General features: G+C 46.7%; 1 protein-coding gene across 1 annotated transcript in view; it reads right to left on the bottom strand.

The window, feature by feature from the left end:
- Positions 1–2,981: 2,981 nt before the first annotated feature.
- The window catches only part of srp72 (signal recognition particle 72), a 71,996-nt gene continuing 59,389 nt past the window's right edge, over positions 2,982–15,588 (bottom strand). The window contains exons 15-19 of the mRNA XM_078407928.1: positions 13,647–13,724; positions 12,412–12,549; positions 11,310–11,347; positions 8,242–8,401; positions 2,982–3,250 (exon numbers count right to left, since the gene is read on the bottom strand). Coding sequence (XP_078264054.1) covers positions 3,082–3,250; positions 8,242–8,401; positions 11,310–11,347; positions 12,412–12,549; positions 13,647–13,724 — 583 coding nt within the window. The 3' untranslated portion in view covers positions 2,982–3,081. The remainder of the gene's footprint in view (positions 3,251–8,241; positions 8,402–11,309; positions 11,348–12,411; positions 12,550–13,646; positions 13,725–15,588) is intronic.

Genomic DNA, 15,588 nt, shown 5'->3' with positions numbered 1-15,588 from the left:
GACACCATTCAGATAATATAAGAAAATAACTGCAGATGCTGGTACAAATCGATTTATTCACAAAATGCTGGAGTAACTCAGCAGGTCAGGCAGCATCTCGGGTCGAGACCCTTCTTCAGACTGATGTCGGGGGTGGGACAAAGGAAAGATATAGGTGGAGACAGGAAGATAGAGGGAGATCTGGGAAGGAGGAGGGGAAGGGAGGGACAGAGGAGCTATCTGAAGTTGGAGAAGTCGACGTTCATACCACCGGGCCGCAAACTGCCCAGGCGAAATATGAGGTGCTGCTCCTCCAATTTCCAGATAATAATCTGCCTTCCTGTTCTTACCACCAAAGTGGATAACCTCACATTAATCCACATTAAACTGCATCTGCCATGCATCTGCCCACTCACACAACCTGTCCAAGTCACCCTGCATCGTCATAGCATCTTCCTCACAGTTCACACTGCCCCCCCAGCTTTGTGTCATCCGCAAATTTGCTAATGCTACTTTTAATCCCTTCATCTAAGTCATTAATGTATATTGTAAATAGCTGCGGTCCCAGCACCGAGCCTTGCGGTACCCCACTAGTCACTGCCTGCCATTCTGAAAGGGACCCGTTACTCCCTACTCTTTGTTTCCTGTCTGCCAACCAATTTTCTATCCATGTCAGTATCCTACACCCAATACCATGTGCTCTACTTTTGTACACTAATCTCCTATGTGGGACCTGATCAAAGGCTTTCTGAAAGTCCAGGTACACTACATCCACTGGCTCTCCCTTGCCCATTTTCCTAGTTACATCCTCAAAAAATTCCAGATTAGTCAAGCATGTTTTCCCCTTCGTAAATCCATGCTGACTCAGAACGATCCTGTTACTACTATCCAAATGTTCCGCAATTTCTTTTTCGCCGGTACACCTCCACACTCACTGCCAAAAACAGCCATATGTATTTATACCCTCCCACATTGCCCTCCTTCCCAGACACGCAGATGTAGCAGTTATATTATCCCAGTCATATCACCCCACACAATCACACCACCCTGCCTTCTATCACCCCTGTCATACTGCCTCATATTGACCTCCATTCTACAAACACAGATGTAGCAGTTATGTGTAGGAAAGAACTGCAGATGTTGGTTTAAATCAAAGGTAGACACAAAATGCTGGAGTAACTCAGGTCAGGCAGCATCTCTGGAGAGAAGGAATGGGTGACGTTTCGGGTTGAAACCCTTCCTCAGACTTAAGTTATACCATCGTACATGTCTAGAGTCAGTTATACCACCCTCCTCCCCAGTCACAGATGTAGCCCAGTCACACAGCCCTGCAGTTATATCATCCCAGTCACACCACCCCACACAGCCTTCCTCTCCCAGACACACAGATGAAGTTATATTATCCCAGTTATTGGAAAGACTGGAATTTAGAAGGATGAGAGGGGATCTTATAGCAATGTATAAAATTATAAAAGGACTGGACAAGCTAGATACAGGAAAAATGTTCCCAATGTTGGGTGAGTCCAGAACCAGGGGCCATAGTCTAAGAATAAAGGGGAGGCCATTTAAAATTGAGAAGAGGAAAAACTTTTTCACCCAGAGTTGTGAATTTGTGGAATTCTCTGCCACAGAAGGCAGTGGAGGCCAATTCCCTGGATGAATTTAAAAGAGAGTTAGATAGAGCTCTGGGGGCTAGTGCAATCAAGGGATATGGGGTGAAGGCAGGCACGGGTTACTGACTGTGGACGATCAGCCATGATCACAATGAATGGCGGTGCTGGCTCGAAGGGCCAAATGGCCTCCTCCTGCACCTATTTCCCATGCTTAACCCTAGTTATACGAGCCACACATTGTACCACACTACAGTTATACAGCGTCACAATAAATTGCAAAGAGCATTTTCTCCCAGCTTAGGTCAAAAACAATTGGGCAGAGATTAAATGATCACGCGGGGAATGATCATGGAGACACAAGAACTCTCCGACGCTGAAATCCTGATCAAACAACAGAATGCAGCAGGAACACAGTGGGCCAGAGCACATCTGTGGAGGAATTGACGGCTAACATTTGGGGTTGGGACCCATCTCCAGACTGACCCAACCTGAACCTCAGCGGTCCATTCCCTCCACAGATGCTGCCTGACCCACTGAGTTCCATGGCACTTTGCTCTTGCAAAGAGTAAACTGGGCAGTCACGATGGCGCAGAGGTAGAGTTGCTGCCTTGCAGCGCCGGAGACTCGGGTTCCATCCCGACTACGGGTGCTGTCTGTACGGAGTTTGTACGTTCTCCCTGTGACCCGCGTGGGTTTTCTCTGAGATCTTCGGTTTCCTCCTACACTCCAAAGATGTACAGGTTTGTAGATTAATTGGCTTGGTAAATATAAAAGAAAGTCCCTAGTGGGTGTGTTAAAAATTGTCCCTAGTGGGTATAGGATACTTCCAGGATAGTCCCTGGTGGATTCTTCAGAAGTGATGACCACAAGATACAAGATGCAATCTTTTTCTAAGATCATAAGGAATAGAAGTAGAATTAGGCCTTTCGGCCCATTAAGTCTACTTCACCATTCAATCATGGCTGATCTATCTCTCCCTCCTAACCCCATTTTCCTGCCTTCTCCCATAACCTCTGACTAATCAAAAATAGAATTGTAAACGGAAGAGCATATTTGGGGGGGATCTTGGCTTGTTTCTTTTGTTTGAGAAAAAAAGCATTATTTGTGTGGTAGGAGTCCAGGCAAACATTCTCATCCCATCTACAAACATATGAACTGTTGCAGACTTTTTGTGCGCCATCTCTATTGTTTCAGTTGCTTCACCCACTCCCTCGATCCCTGATCCCACCCTCTCAGCACAGTTATTGGAATGAGAACGTCAAAGCAAGACAAAGGAATGTGTGCATGCATTATTTGATTAGCTCTCAAATATAGAAAGTAATGTATTCCTGTAGGCGTTTCACTTAATCTGCAAATATTATGAAACAAATTCGAGCATTTAAAAGGATGTCACTGAGTCATTTATTATTAAAACTCCTTTAACACCACAACATGTTTACATTGATTGTTCCAACTTGACGCACACTATGGTTCAGACCATCGGTCAGTGTCACCATCCCCCCTTTGCACCTTTCTTCTTTTTTTGTTGCTGCTTTTTCTTGGAGGCTGCTGAAGGCTTCTGTTGCCGAGGAGGCACGATGTTGCTGGAAGCTGCTACCGCTGCCGCAATCCCAGGTCTCGGCGATGTGGGGGGGCTGTTCACAGTCTTGCTGGCATCACTGAATCAAGAACAGAATAACCATGTACAACTTCCACACACATTCAGACAGCACATAGGTACATTAACATTTACTGCACATGCGGTCAGAAACATGGATAGGACAGGTTTAAACATCGAGCAGCTCGCAGTCTCGGGTAGAGACCGATGGCGGGAAGCACCAAAGGACGCGGAAGGATCAACCAGCCCCGACCTGGGGTAGATCGCCCGGCGTGGGGGAGCTGAGATCCCCCCCCTATGCAGGAGCTTGATCGCCCTGACGGGGCGAGGAACCAGATTAGTAGGTCAGCAATTGGATGGAGTGATGGGAAAGTAGAAGTCAGGACCATAGAAACATCGAAAATAGGTGCAGGAGGAGGCCATTCGGCCCTTCGAGCCAGCACCGCCATTCATTGTGATCATGGCTGATCATCCACAATCAGTAACCCGTGCCTGCCTTCTCCCTATATCCCTTGATTCCACTAGCCCCAAGAGCTCTGTCTAACTCTCTTAAATTCATCCAGTGAATTGGCCTCCACTGCCCTCTGTGGCAGAGAATTCCACAAATTCACAACTCTCTGGGTGAAAAGGTGTTTTCTCACCTCAGTTTTAAATGGCCTCCCCTTTATTCTAAGACTGTGGCCCCTGGTTCTGGACTCGCCCAACATTGGAAACATTTTTCCTGATAGGTCTCAATAGACAATAGGTGCAGGAGGAGGCCATTCAGCCCTTCGAGCCAGCACCGTTCAATGTGATCATGGCTGATCATTCTCAATCAGTACCCCGTTCCTGCCTTCTCCCCATACCCCCTGACTCCGCTATCCTTAAGAGCTCTATCTAGCTCTCTCTTGAATGCATTCAGAGAATTGGTTTCCACTGCCTTCTGAGGCAGAGAATTCCACAGATTCACAACTCTCTGACTGAAAATGTTTTTCCTCATCTCAGTTCTAAATGGCCTACCCCTTATTCTTAAACTCTCTCAGGAATGACAGGCGGGGAGAGATGAAGGATCATGGTGAGGCTGATAGACTGAAGTGTGTTTATGTCAATGCAAGAACTCCATGGAGGATGAGTGGGAGGAGTAGCAAACCTAATCAGGGAGCTGTCTCAGCGGCATTCAGAGGACAAACTGGAGGATTTGGCTGTTGAGGCAATATGGGTAGGGCTTAGAAATAAGAAAGGTGCAAGCACTCTAATGGGACTGCACTATTGTCCCCCAATAGCAAGTGGGAGATGTAGGACATGGAGACAAGCAAAAGATTCCAAAGAAACAGGGTTGTCTAAGTGGGTGATTTTAACTTTCCCAAAATAGACTCGGACTTGCTCAATGCTGAAGGCTTAGACAAGAAAGAATTTGTTAGCTGTATCCAAGAGGATTTTCTGAAACAGTATGTGGATAGTCATAGAAACATAAAAAATAGGTGCAGGAGGAGGCCATTCGGCTCTTCGAGTCAGCACCGCCATTCATTGTGATCATGCCTGATCGTCCCCAATCAATGACCTGTGCCTGCCTTCTCCCTATATCCCTTGATTCCGCTAGCCCCTAGAGCTCTATCTAACTCTCCTTTAAATTCATCCAGTGATTTGGCTTCCACTGCCCTCTGTAGCAGAGAATTCCACAGATTCACAACTATCGGGTGAAAAAGTTTCTTCTCACCTCAGTTTTAAATGGCCTCCCCTTTATTCTAAGAATGTGGCCCCTGGTTCTGGACTCGTCCAACATTGGGAACATTTTTCTTGCATCTAGTTTGTCCAGTCCTTTTATAATTTTATATGTCTCTATAAGATCCCCTCTCATCCTTCTAAACTCCAGTGAATACAAGCCTAGTCTTTTCAATCTTTCCTCATATGACAGTCCCGCCATCCCAGGGATCAATCTCGTGAACCTACGCTGCACTGCCTCAATTACAAGGATGTCCTTCCTCAAATTAGGAGATCAAAACTGTACACAATACTGCAGATGTGGTCTTACCAGGGCCCTATACAACTGCAGAAGAACCTCTTCACTCCTATACTGAAATCCTCTTGTTATGAAGGCCAATAGCTTTCTTCACTACCTGCTGTACCTGCACGCCAACTTTCAGTGACTGGTGTACAAGGACACCCAGGTCTTGCTGCACCTCCCCCTTACCTAACCTAACTCCATTGAGATAATAATCTGCCTCCTTGTTTTTGCCGCCAAAGTGGATAACCTCACATTTATCTATATTATACTGCATCTGCCACGCATCTGCCACTCAACCTGTCCAGGTCACCCTGCAACCTCCTAACATCCTCTTCACAGTTTACACTGCAACCCAGCTTTGTGTCATCCAAGAAACTTGCTAGTGTTGCTTCTAATTCCCTCTTCCAAATCATTAATATATATGGTAAACAGTTGCAGCCCCAACACCGAGCCTTACGGTACTCCACTCGCCACTGCCTGCCATTGTGAAAAGGACCCGTTTACTATTTTTTGCTTCCTGTCTGCCAACCAATTTTCTATCCATGTCAACACCCTACCCCCAATACCATGAGCTCTAATTTTAGTCACCAATCTCCCGTGCGGGACCTTATCAAAGGCTTTCTGAAAGTCTAGATACACTACCTCCACTGGCTCTCCTTCATCCATTTTACTTGTCACGTCCTCAAAAAATTCCAGTAGATTAGTCAAGCATGATTTCCCTTTCATAAATCTATGCTGACTTGGACTTATCCTTTTACTGCTATCCAAATGCACCATTATTACCTCTTTAATAATTGACTCCAGCATCTTTCCTACCACCGGAGTCAGGCTAACTGGTCTGTAATTCCCTGTTTTCTCTCTCGCTCCTTTCTTAAAAAGTGGGATAACATTAGCTATCCTCCAATCCACAGGAATTAATCCTGAATCTATTGAACATTGGAAAATGATCACCAATGCGTCCACTATTTCTGGAGCCACCTCCCTGAGGACCCTGGGATGCAGACCATCAGGCCCTGGGGATTTATCATCCTTCAGTCCCATTAGTCTACCCAATACTATTTCTCGCCTAATGAAAATTTCTTTCAGTTCCTCTACCCCCCTAGATCCTCTGTCCTCTAGTCCAACCGAGAAGGGAAATAGACCCTGTATTGGGAAGCGAGTCTGGCCAGGTGACTGTGTTTCACTGGAAGAGCATTTTGAGGATAGTGATCGCAACTCCATACGTTTTAAGATTGCTTTGAATAGGGATAAGTCTGGATCTGGCAGAAAGGTACTAAACTGAAGCAAGACAATCTCCAACACTATTAGGCAGGAGCTCGGGAGTATACACTGATAGCAGTTATTGGATAACTACACATCTGATGGATGTGAATCATTGAGAGGGTATGTGCTAGTGACACGGAGGGGTGCGGAAAACAATGTAAGGGAGCCTTGGATGACCAGAGACGGTACATTTGGTCAAAATTAAAGAGCAAATGTATACAAGGTTTGAGATGATTAAATCACACATGGACTTTGAGGAATATAAAGCAAGTAATAGAAAGAACTCAGGTGGGCTATTTGAAGGGGCCATGAAATGGCTTTGGCAGCTCAAATTATAAAAATTACAAGGGCTTTTAATACTTACATTAAAAACAAAAGGGCAACCAGGAAGCAGATAAGACCGATCTGGGGTAAAGGAGGGAATTTGTGCTTGGAACCAGGGGATGTAGGATAATAAACTAATACTTTGGATCTCTATACACTAAGGGGGAGGACAGTGAGGTCAGTGTAGAGAATACTAATATGCAAGGCAAGGGCTGGTTGAGATTTAGGTGCCAATATTTGGAGCTCTTGATAAGCATTAAGGTAGATGAATCCCCAGGGCCTGACAGGATCTATCCCATGTGATTGAGAGAACCAGACAGGAAATTGTGGGAACATTAATGAAAATCGTTGCATCTTTAGTAACGGGCAAGGTCCACTAAAGACCCACTAAGATCCTTAGTGGCTTACTCTCCTAAGGAGAGTATCCATGGGCTACTCTCCTTATACCAGAGAGTAGTTAGTGTTGTCCCTTTATTTATGGAGAAAAAGAGAGAGAAACTAGAGAATCAGAGGCGGGTGAGCCTCACGTTAGTGGTAGGGAATCTATTGGAAATAATTCTCCGGGATAGGTTTACTCACATCAGAAGAGATGAATTCAGCATAATTAAAGACCAGTCTCACTCCAGCTACTCACATTTCTCACTATGCCCTCTACCTCTTTATTCCCCTACTCTGGGAAAAATAATATGTGCATTCACCCTGTCTATTCCCCTCATGATTGTATACACCTCAAGATCACCCCTCAATCTCCTGTGCTCCAAGATATAGGTTTCTAGCCTGCCCAACCTCTCCCTATAACTCAGCCCCTTTTGGCACCGTTTTATTTCCTGCTGACTTAACATAGGAAATAGGGCCATTCGGCCCTTCGAGCCAGCACTGCCATTTATTGTGATCATGGCTGATCATCCACAATCAGTACCCCATTCCTGCCTTCTCTCCATATCCCTTGATTCCACTAGCCCCAGAGCTCTATCTATCTCACTTTTAAATTCATCCAGTGAATTGGCCTCCACTGCCTTCTGTGGCAGAGAATTCTACAAATTCACAACTTGCTGGGTGAAAAAGTTATTTCTCACCTCAGTTTTAAATGGCCTCCCATTTATTCTTAGATTGTGGCCCCTGGTTCTGGACTCCCCCAACATTGGGAACATTTTTCCTGCATTTAGCTTGTCCAGTCCTTTTATAATTTTATACGTCTCTATAAGATCCCCTCTCATCCTTCTAAACTCCGGTGAATACAACCCCAGTCTTTCCTCATATGACAGTCCCGTCATCCCGGGGATTAACCCTCACACTTCTTAAACCTTACAGACACTTCTTGTTTAATTTTGACCTTGGATGACCAGATATTAGCAGAAAAACTAGCAGAATCTTGGAGCACAGGAGGATGTCAATCCTCAACACCTGATTTTTTGCCAAATGTCGACTTGCATCTTTCCCTACGGGTACAGAGTAAGAACAATCCCGTGGCAAACACTCACAGTTCACTTGCTCCAGATGATGTTGCTCCTTGAGTTCCTTTCCCAATGAGTTCCTTCTTCTTCCCCTTCTTCCTCCCACGATAATATGAACGTTCCCTCATGGGGAGCCACCGCTCTGGATCAGGAGTCACTTTCGGATCATAATTTTTGGGTAGCTTACCTACACAATAAAAAGTGAGACGAGATGGATGTGGTTTACATTCACAGGTCAACAAGATCAAAATCATCTAAATTAGCGATGGCTGTCTCGCCAACGGTCTATCTGTCTTTTTGTCTTTTTTGTTATTTTTAGTGTGTTTTAAAAGTTTATGTTAATGTTCTCTGGTTTGTTTTATGTGGGGGGTTCGGGGGAAACATTTTTTTCAATCTCTTACCTTGCCGGAGATGCGATTGTTTTCCAGATCGTATCTCCGGTCGCTCTGCGGCCTAACATCGTGGAGCTGGCGGCCTTGCTCGAGACTGACTTTGACCCCCATCGTGTGGCCGTGGAGTTATCATCAGAGCCTGCGATCTCTTGCCTGGGATCGATGCTCCAACCGTGGCCTGCTTGACTTCAACATCGAGGAGCTCGCAGTCTTGGGTAGATGTTGGGAAGCTCCAAAGAACGCAGAAGGTTCGACCAGCCCCGACCTGGGGTAGATCGCCCAGCGCGGGGGAGCTGAGATTCGCAGAAGGTTCGACCAGCCCCGACCTGGGGTAGATCGCCCAGCGCGGGGGAGCTGAGATTCGCAGAAGGTTCGACCAGCCCCGACCTGGGGTAGATCGCCCAGCGCGGGGGAGCTGAGATTCGCAGAAGGTTCGACCAGCCCCGACCTGGGGTAGATCGCCCAGCGCGGGGGAGCTGAGATTCGCAGAAGGTTCGACCAGCCCCGACCTGGGGTAGATCGCCCAGCGCGGGGGAGCTGAGATTCGCAGAAGGTTCGACCAGCCCCGACCTGGGGTAGATCGCCCAGCGCGGGGGAGCTGAGATTCGCAGAAGGTTCGACCAGCCCCGACCTGGGGTAGATCGCCCAGCGCGGGGGAGCTGAGATTCGCAGAAGGTTCGACCAGCCCCGACCTGGGGTAGATCGCCCAGCGCGGGGGAGCTGAGATTCGCAGAAGGTTCGACCAGCCCCGACCTGGGGTAGATCGCCCAGCGCGGGGGAGCTGAGATTCGAAGAAGGTTCGACCAGCCCCGACCTGGGGTAGATCGCCCAGCGCGGGGGAGCTGAGATTCGCAGAAGGTTCGACCAGCCCCGACCTGGGGTAGATCGCCCAGCGCGGGGGAGCTGAGATTCGCAGAAGGTTCGACCAGCCCCGACCTGGGGTAGATCGCCCAGCGCGGGGGAGCTGAGATTCGCAGAAGGTTCGACCAGCCCCGACCTGGGGTAGATCGCCCAGCGCGGGGGAGCTGAGATTCGCAGAAGGTTCGACCAGCCCCGACCTGGGGTAGATCGCCCAGCGCGGGGGAGCTGAGATTCGCAGAAGGTTCGACCAGCCCCGACCTGGGGTAGATCGCCCAGCGCGGGGGAGCTGAGATTCGCAGAAGGTTCGACCAGCCCCGACCTGGGGTAGATCGCCCAGCGCGGGGGAGCTGAGATTCGCAGAAGGTTCGACCAGCCCCGACCTGGGGTAGATCGCCCAGCGCGGGGGAGCTGAGATTCGCAGAAGGTTCGACCAGCCCCGACCTGGGGTAGATCGCCCAGCGCGGGGGAGCTGAGATTCGCAGAAGGTTCGACCAGCCCCGACCTGGGGTAGATCGCCCAGCGCGGGGGAGCTGAGATTCCCCCGATGCGGGAGCTTGATCGCCCCGATGCGGGGGCCCAAATGCGGCTGGCTACGGGAGTCAAGAACGTCCCATCAACAGAAGGCCCGAGAACAAAGAAGGGAAGAGATTGAACTTTTTTTCGCCTTCCATCACAGTGAGGAATGTGGAGGAGTCACTGTGGTGGATGTTCATGTTAAAATGTATTTTGTGTGTCCTGTTGCCTTTTATTGTTATGACTTTATGGCAAATGAACTTCCTTGTATGTTGCAAAACATATTTGGCTAATAAAGTATGATTGTGACTGTGATGATTAGCTATTTTGTGTAAAGCCTATGCTGGCTCTCTGAGTAACGTTCATCAACTCTATCATAATTGTCTAACCAGCACACTATGGAGATGTGGGAGGAAGCTACAGCAGGCAGGAGATCTCCGTGTGGTTAACCATATCACAAAACAGCAGAGATCAGGATTGAAGGTAGACACAAAATGCTGGAGTAACTCAGCAGGTCAGGAAGCATCTCGGGAGAGAAGGAATGGGTGACGTTTCGGGTCAAGGCCCTTCTTCAGACCTTTTCGGGTCGAGACCCTTCTTCGGGTCAGGATTGAACCAGTACCACGACTGTCTGTCCACTCCTCTGTCCTCAGTGGCAGATACAGGAATGTTCATGTGTTCCATCCAGGAACTCGAGATTGATACGAGCTCTTGATGCCGGGTGGCAAGCCAACTGCTTGGTCTCACATCTCCGCAGAACTTGCTGCGTTTCAACTTCCTCAGGTTTGTTTTAAGCATGCACAATGAGTGAGCTCCACTCTGCTCAGCTACATGTTTAAGTAGCTAAAGTGTCATAAATTGCATAGCTGGGTAGGACTGGGTGTTATTAAGAAAATAAATTCCAACGACATGCTTTCACAAGTTATTCAAGTACACTGCGCCGGAGACCCGGGTTCCATCCTGACTACGGGTGCTGTCTGTATGGAGTTTGTACCTGCTCCTCGTGACCTGCGTGGGTTTTCTCCGAGATCTTCGGTTTCTTGCCACACTCCAAAGACGTACAGGTTTGTAGGTTAATTGGCTTGGTAAATGTAAAAATTGTCCCTAGTGGGTGTAGGATAGTGTTAATGTGCGGGGATCGCTGGTCGGCGCGGACACGGTGGGCCGAAGGGGCTGTTTCTGTGCTGTATCTCCACACTAATGGCTCAAGGTTCAGGTGGAGCTAACTAGGATACTAAACATCAAAGTAAATGAACATTATATCAATCACAAAATAAACATACGGTACTTCAAATTTATAACTGGAAGAAAGAAATCTAAAGAAAAAACCTCTCTTTTTCTTCTTCTTTTTCTTGATATCACCCTGTCTGCAAAACAAAAAGCACTGTCAGCAGGAACAATTCTACCAAGCAGAATGAATGATGATAACTATAACTATGGGCGGCATGGTAGCGCAGCGGTAGAGTTGCTGCTTTACAGCGAATGCAGCGCCGGAGACTCAGGTTCGATCCTGACTACGGGTGCTGCACTGTAAGGAGTTTGTACGTTCTCCCCGTGACCTGCGTGGGTTTTCTCCGAGATCTTCGGTTTCCTCCCACACTCCAAAGACGTACAGGTATGTAGGTTAATTGGCTGGGTAAATGTAAAAAAAAAAAAATTGTCCCTAGTGGGTGTAGGATAGTGTTAATGTACGGGGATTGCTGGGCGGCACGGACTTGGAGGGCCGAAAAGGCCTGTTTCCGGCTGTATATATATGATATGATATGATATGATTGTGAAATTTGCAGAATCATGAAGCTTTGAAATGGGGCAGATCAATTTGTCCTTGATTTCCTTGTCAAATCAATGCAAATCTGTGCTGGGTGCAGTTGATCGATACAATGACAAAGAAAGCAAATCAACAGGAGGTTCACTATGTCAACGAACACTTGTCCTTCAATCTTTGAGCAGGAATCAGTTTTCCTCTCGATACCACTCAAGTGGAGATAAAACCTGAAAAACTATCTTCATTCTGAGCTTTAAAAAAATACTAGACGACCCGTGGACCCATCGGGTCCCCGTTGTGACAGCGGTTGATGGAAAAAAAAGACGCACAATTTTAATATCATCGAGTGGTCACACTTTAACTTGATGAAAATTTGAGCATTTACCTCAGGAGTCATCGTTCAACGAAGCACGCGTTTAATGACAACATTGAACATTGACGTATTAGATCAACATGGCAATGCTTATTTTATGGGGGATGTGCCCGAAATACAGTCAAAATGATACACAATAGCCCACCATTTTGAACAAAACTTGATGCTGCACACCGCAGCATGGTGAATAAAGTGCCCCTTAACATTGTTGCACTATCGTGTACCCTATTGGCTGTATTTCGGGAACATATATATATTATAGTAATATATATAAATTAACTTTTGCCACATACCCCCGGTCCTTTGGTAGGGTTTCACCCGCCACTTTTCCAGCCTTCTTCCTGATGTATGTGGCACCATGTGAATTCTCCAAGGCATCAACATCCACTTTGAAAGACATCGCCTCAAGTGAAGGCAGGTGCTTACTAAGTCTGGACATGTATGTGTAGGAAATGTAAGCATAACCATGAAACTTATTCTTAAAAATCTTTAAGATTTCTCAATCTATCCAGGGACATTTCAACAGGTGAATAGAGCAAGGCATAATAGGATAACCAGGGGACACAGTCAAAGAATATATATCTAAAGAAGTCCGCTAGTTATAGACCTCCAACCAGAAGTATTCATTCCACCACAACACTCTATCTTTTATGAAGATGCCAGTTCTGAATCACCATGAATCCTATGCATCTTAATCTTCAGGATCAGCCCACCATGATGGACGTTATAAAAGATTTTACAGAATCCATGTCTACAACATCCACCGTCCCACCTTCATCAATCTCCTTCGTCATCTCCTCAAAATACTTAATCAAGTTCGTAAGGCATTTGAAGAAAGGTCCCACTGAAGAAAGGTCTCGGCCCGAAAGGTCACCCACTCTTTCTCTCCAGAGATGCTGCCTGTCCAGCTGAGTTACTCCAGCACTTTGTGTCTATCTTTGGTTTAAACGAGCATCTGCAGTTCCTTCCTACACGTACAAAACGATGCTGGCTGTCCCTAATCCGTCCATTCCCTGAGACCATCCTCGTTATCTTACTGGTTTCCTTTCCTCCGTACTTTCATCTCCCGCAACCAAGCCTCACATTTCCCTTGCATCCTCCCTCTTTCCCCTCGCCCTTCCACTCGTTTTACATTTCACTCCTCCTCTTCCCTCCTTACCCACAACATTGTTGCTTCCTTTTCACCCATAGCCTTTATCACTTAGCGCACCCATCTGCCAACCATCCCCTCACTTGTATCCGCCTATCACGTGCCAGGCTTTACCTCACCCGCACCTCTTTTCTCCCCAACTCCATCAATCTGAAGGGTCCCGACCCAAAGCATTGCATGCCCATGCCCAGCACAGATGCTGCCTGGCCCACTGAGTGACTCCAACGGTGTGTTTTCCTCGAGCTTACAGCATCTGCAGTTCCTTGTCTCATCATTGCTACTCTTCCATTTGCTGCTACTCTTCCATCATTGCTACTCTTCCATTTGATGTTATAAAATGTTATAAATAATAAAAAATGCTTCCCACTTAAAGGATACATCTTGGCTTTTTCGGAGTCCACCAATGAATATGCAGAGATGAGCTGTGCCAAAGTCCGTACGTCTGCAGAATTTTGTCTAGACAAAAAACAAAACCAAGTTCATAAGTCATAGGAGCAGAATTAGGCCATTCAGTCCATTGAATCTACTCAACCATGGCTGATCTATCCTTCCCCCTCAGCCCCATTCTCCGGCCTTCTCCCCTTGACACGCTTACTAATCTAGAATCTGTCAATCTTCACCTTAAATACCCAAAGACAGTCCCCACAGCTGACGTGGCAGTGAATTCCATAGATTCTCACCTCTAACTTAATAAATTTGTACTCATCTCCTTTCTAAAGGTTTAGCAACATAAAATAGGTGCAGGAGGAGGCCATTTGGCCCTTCGAGCCAACGCCGCCATTCATTGTGATCATGCCTGAACATCCACAATCAGTAACCCATGCCTGCCTTCTCACCATATCCCTTGATTCCACTAGCCCCTAGAGATAAATCTAACTCATTTTTACATTCATCCAGTGAATTTGAAATTCATCCACTGCCTTCTGTGGCAGAGAATTCCACAAATTCACAACTCTCTGGGTGAAAAAGTTCTTTCTCACCTCAGTTTTAAATGGCCTGCCCTTTATTCTTACACTGTGGCCTCTGGTTCTGGACTCCCCCAACATTTTTCCTGCACCTAGCTTGTCCAGTCCCTTTATAATTTTGTACATTTCTATAAGTATGTCCCTTTTACTCTGAGGCTCCACCCTCTGGTCCCAGACTCTCCGACTAGTGGAAACATTCTCCCCGCATCCAAGAAGAACAAGTGTTGTGGTTATGAAATGGAACCACTGCTGCCCACAATTGTACCTGTACATTTCATACATGCAGTCTCAAATGATACTTTACATTGGAGCCAGAGAGACATGGAACATCGCAACACCGAAACACGTGCTTTGGCCCAGCTTGTCCACATTGACCAAGTTGGCCAATTGGGCTAGAACCATTTGCTTGCATTTCTCCCCATATCCCTCAAAACACATCCTATCCATATATCTGTCCAAATATGTTTTTTAAGTCATAATTGCATGCGTTTCCACAGATTCTTCTCGTAGTTCATTCCAGATTTGTGCTACACTGAGTGAAAAAGATGCCCCTCTTAAAGTCTATGCCCTCTAGTTTCTGAATCTACTACCCTGGGAAAAACATTGTGAGCATTCACTTTATCCAAGTCCCTCAGGCTCATGTACACATCCATAAGGGAGCCGTCACCTGAAACAAGTAGGGGGAGGGTCTTCTTGGGCACATAGGGCTTTCATCAGCTAGTAAATTGAGTATAGAAGTTAGAAACATAGAAAATAGGTGCAGGAGGGGGCTATTTGGATCTCCGAGCCAGCACCGCCATTCATTGTGATCATGGCTGATCATCCACAATCAGTAACCTGTGCCTGCCTTCTCCCCATATCCCTTGATTCCACTAGCCCCTAGAGCTCTATCTAACTCTCTTTTAAATTCATCCAGTGAACTGACCTCCACTGCCTTCTGTGGCAGAGAATTCCACAAATTCACAACTCTCTGGGTGAAAAAGTTCTTTCTCACCTCAGTTTTAAATGGCCTTCCCTTTATTCTTACACCGTGGCCTCTGGTTCTGGACTCCCCCAACATTTTTCCTGCACCTAGCTTGTCCAGTCCCTTTATAATTTTGTACATTTCTATAAGTATGTTCCTTTTACTCTGAGGCTCCACCCTCTGGTCCCAGACCCTCCGACTAGTGGAAACATTTTCCCCGCATCCAAGTGTTGTGGTTATGAAATGGAACCATTGCTGCCCACAATTGTACCTGTACATTTCATACATGCAGTCTCAAATGATACTTTACATTGGAGCCAGAGAGACATGGAACATCGCAACACAGAAACACGTGCTTTAGTCCAGCTTGTCCACATTGATCAAGTTGGCC

Source organism: Rhinoraja longicauda, chromosome 1, assembly GCF_053455715.1.
Source record: "Rhinoraja longicauda isolate Sanriku21f chromosome 1, sRhiLon1.1, whole genome shotgun sequence".
NCBI lineage: Eukaryota > Metazoa > Chordata > Chondrichthyes > Rajiformes > Arhynchobatidae > Rhinoraja > Rhinoraja longicauda.
Note: the sequence above shows the minus strand (reverse complement) of the source record. Positions and strands in the feature narration are given on the sequence as shown.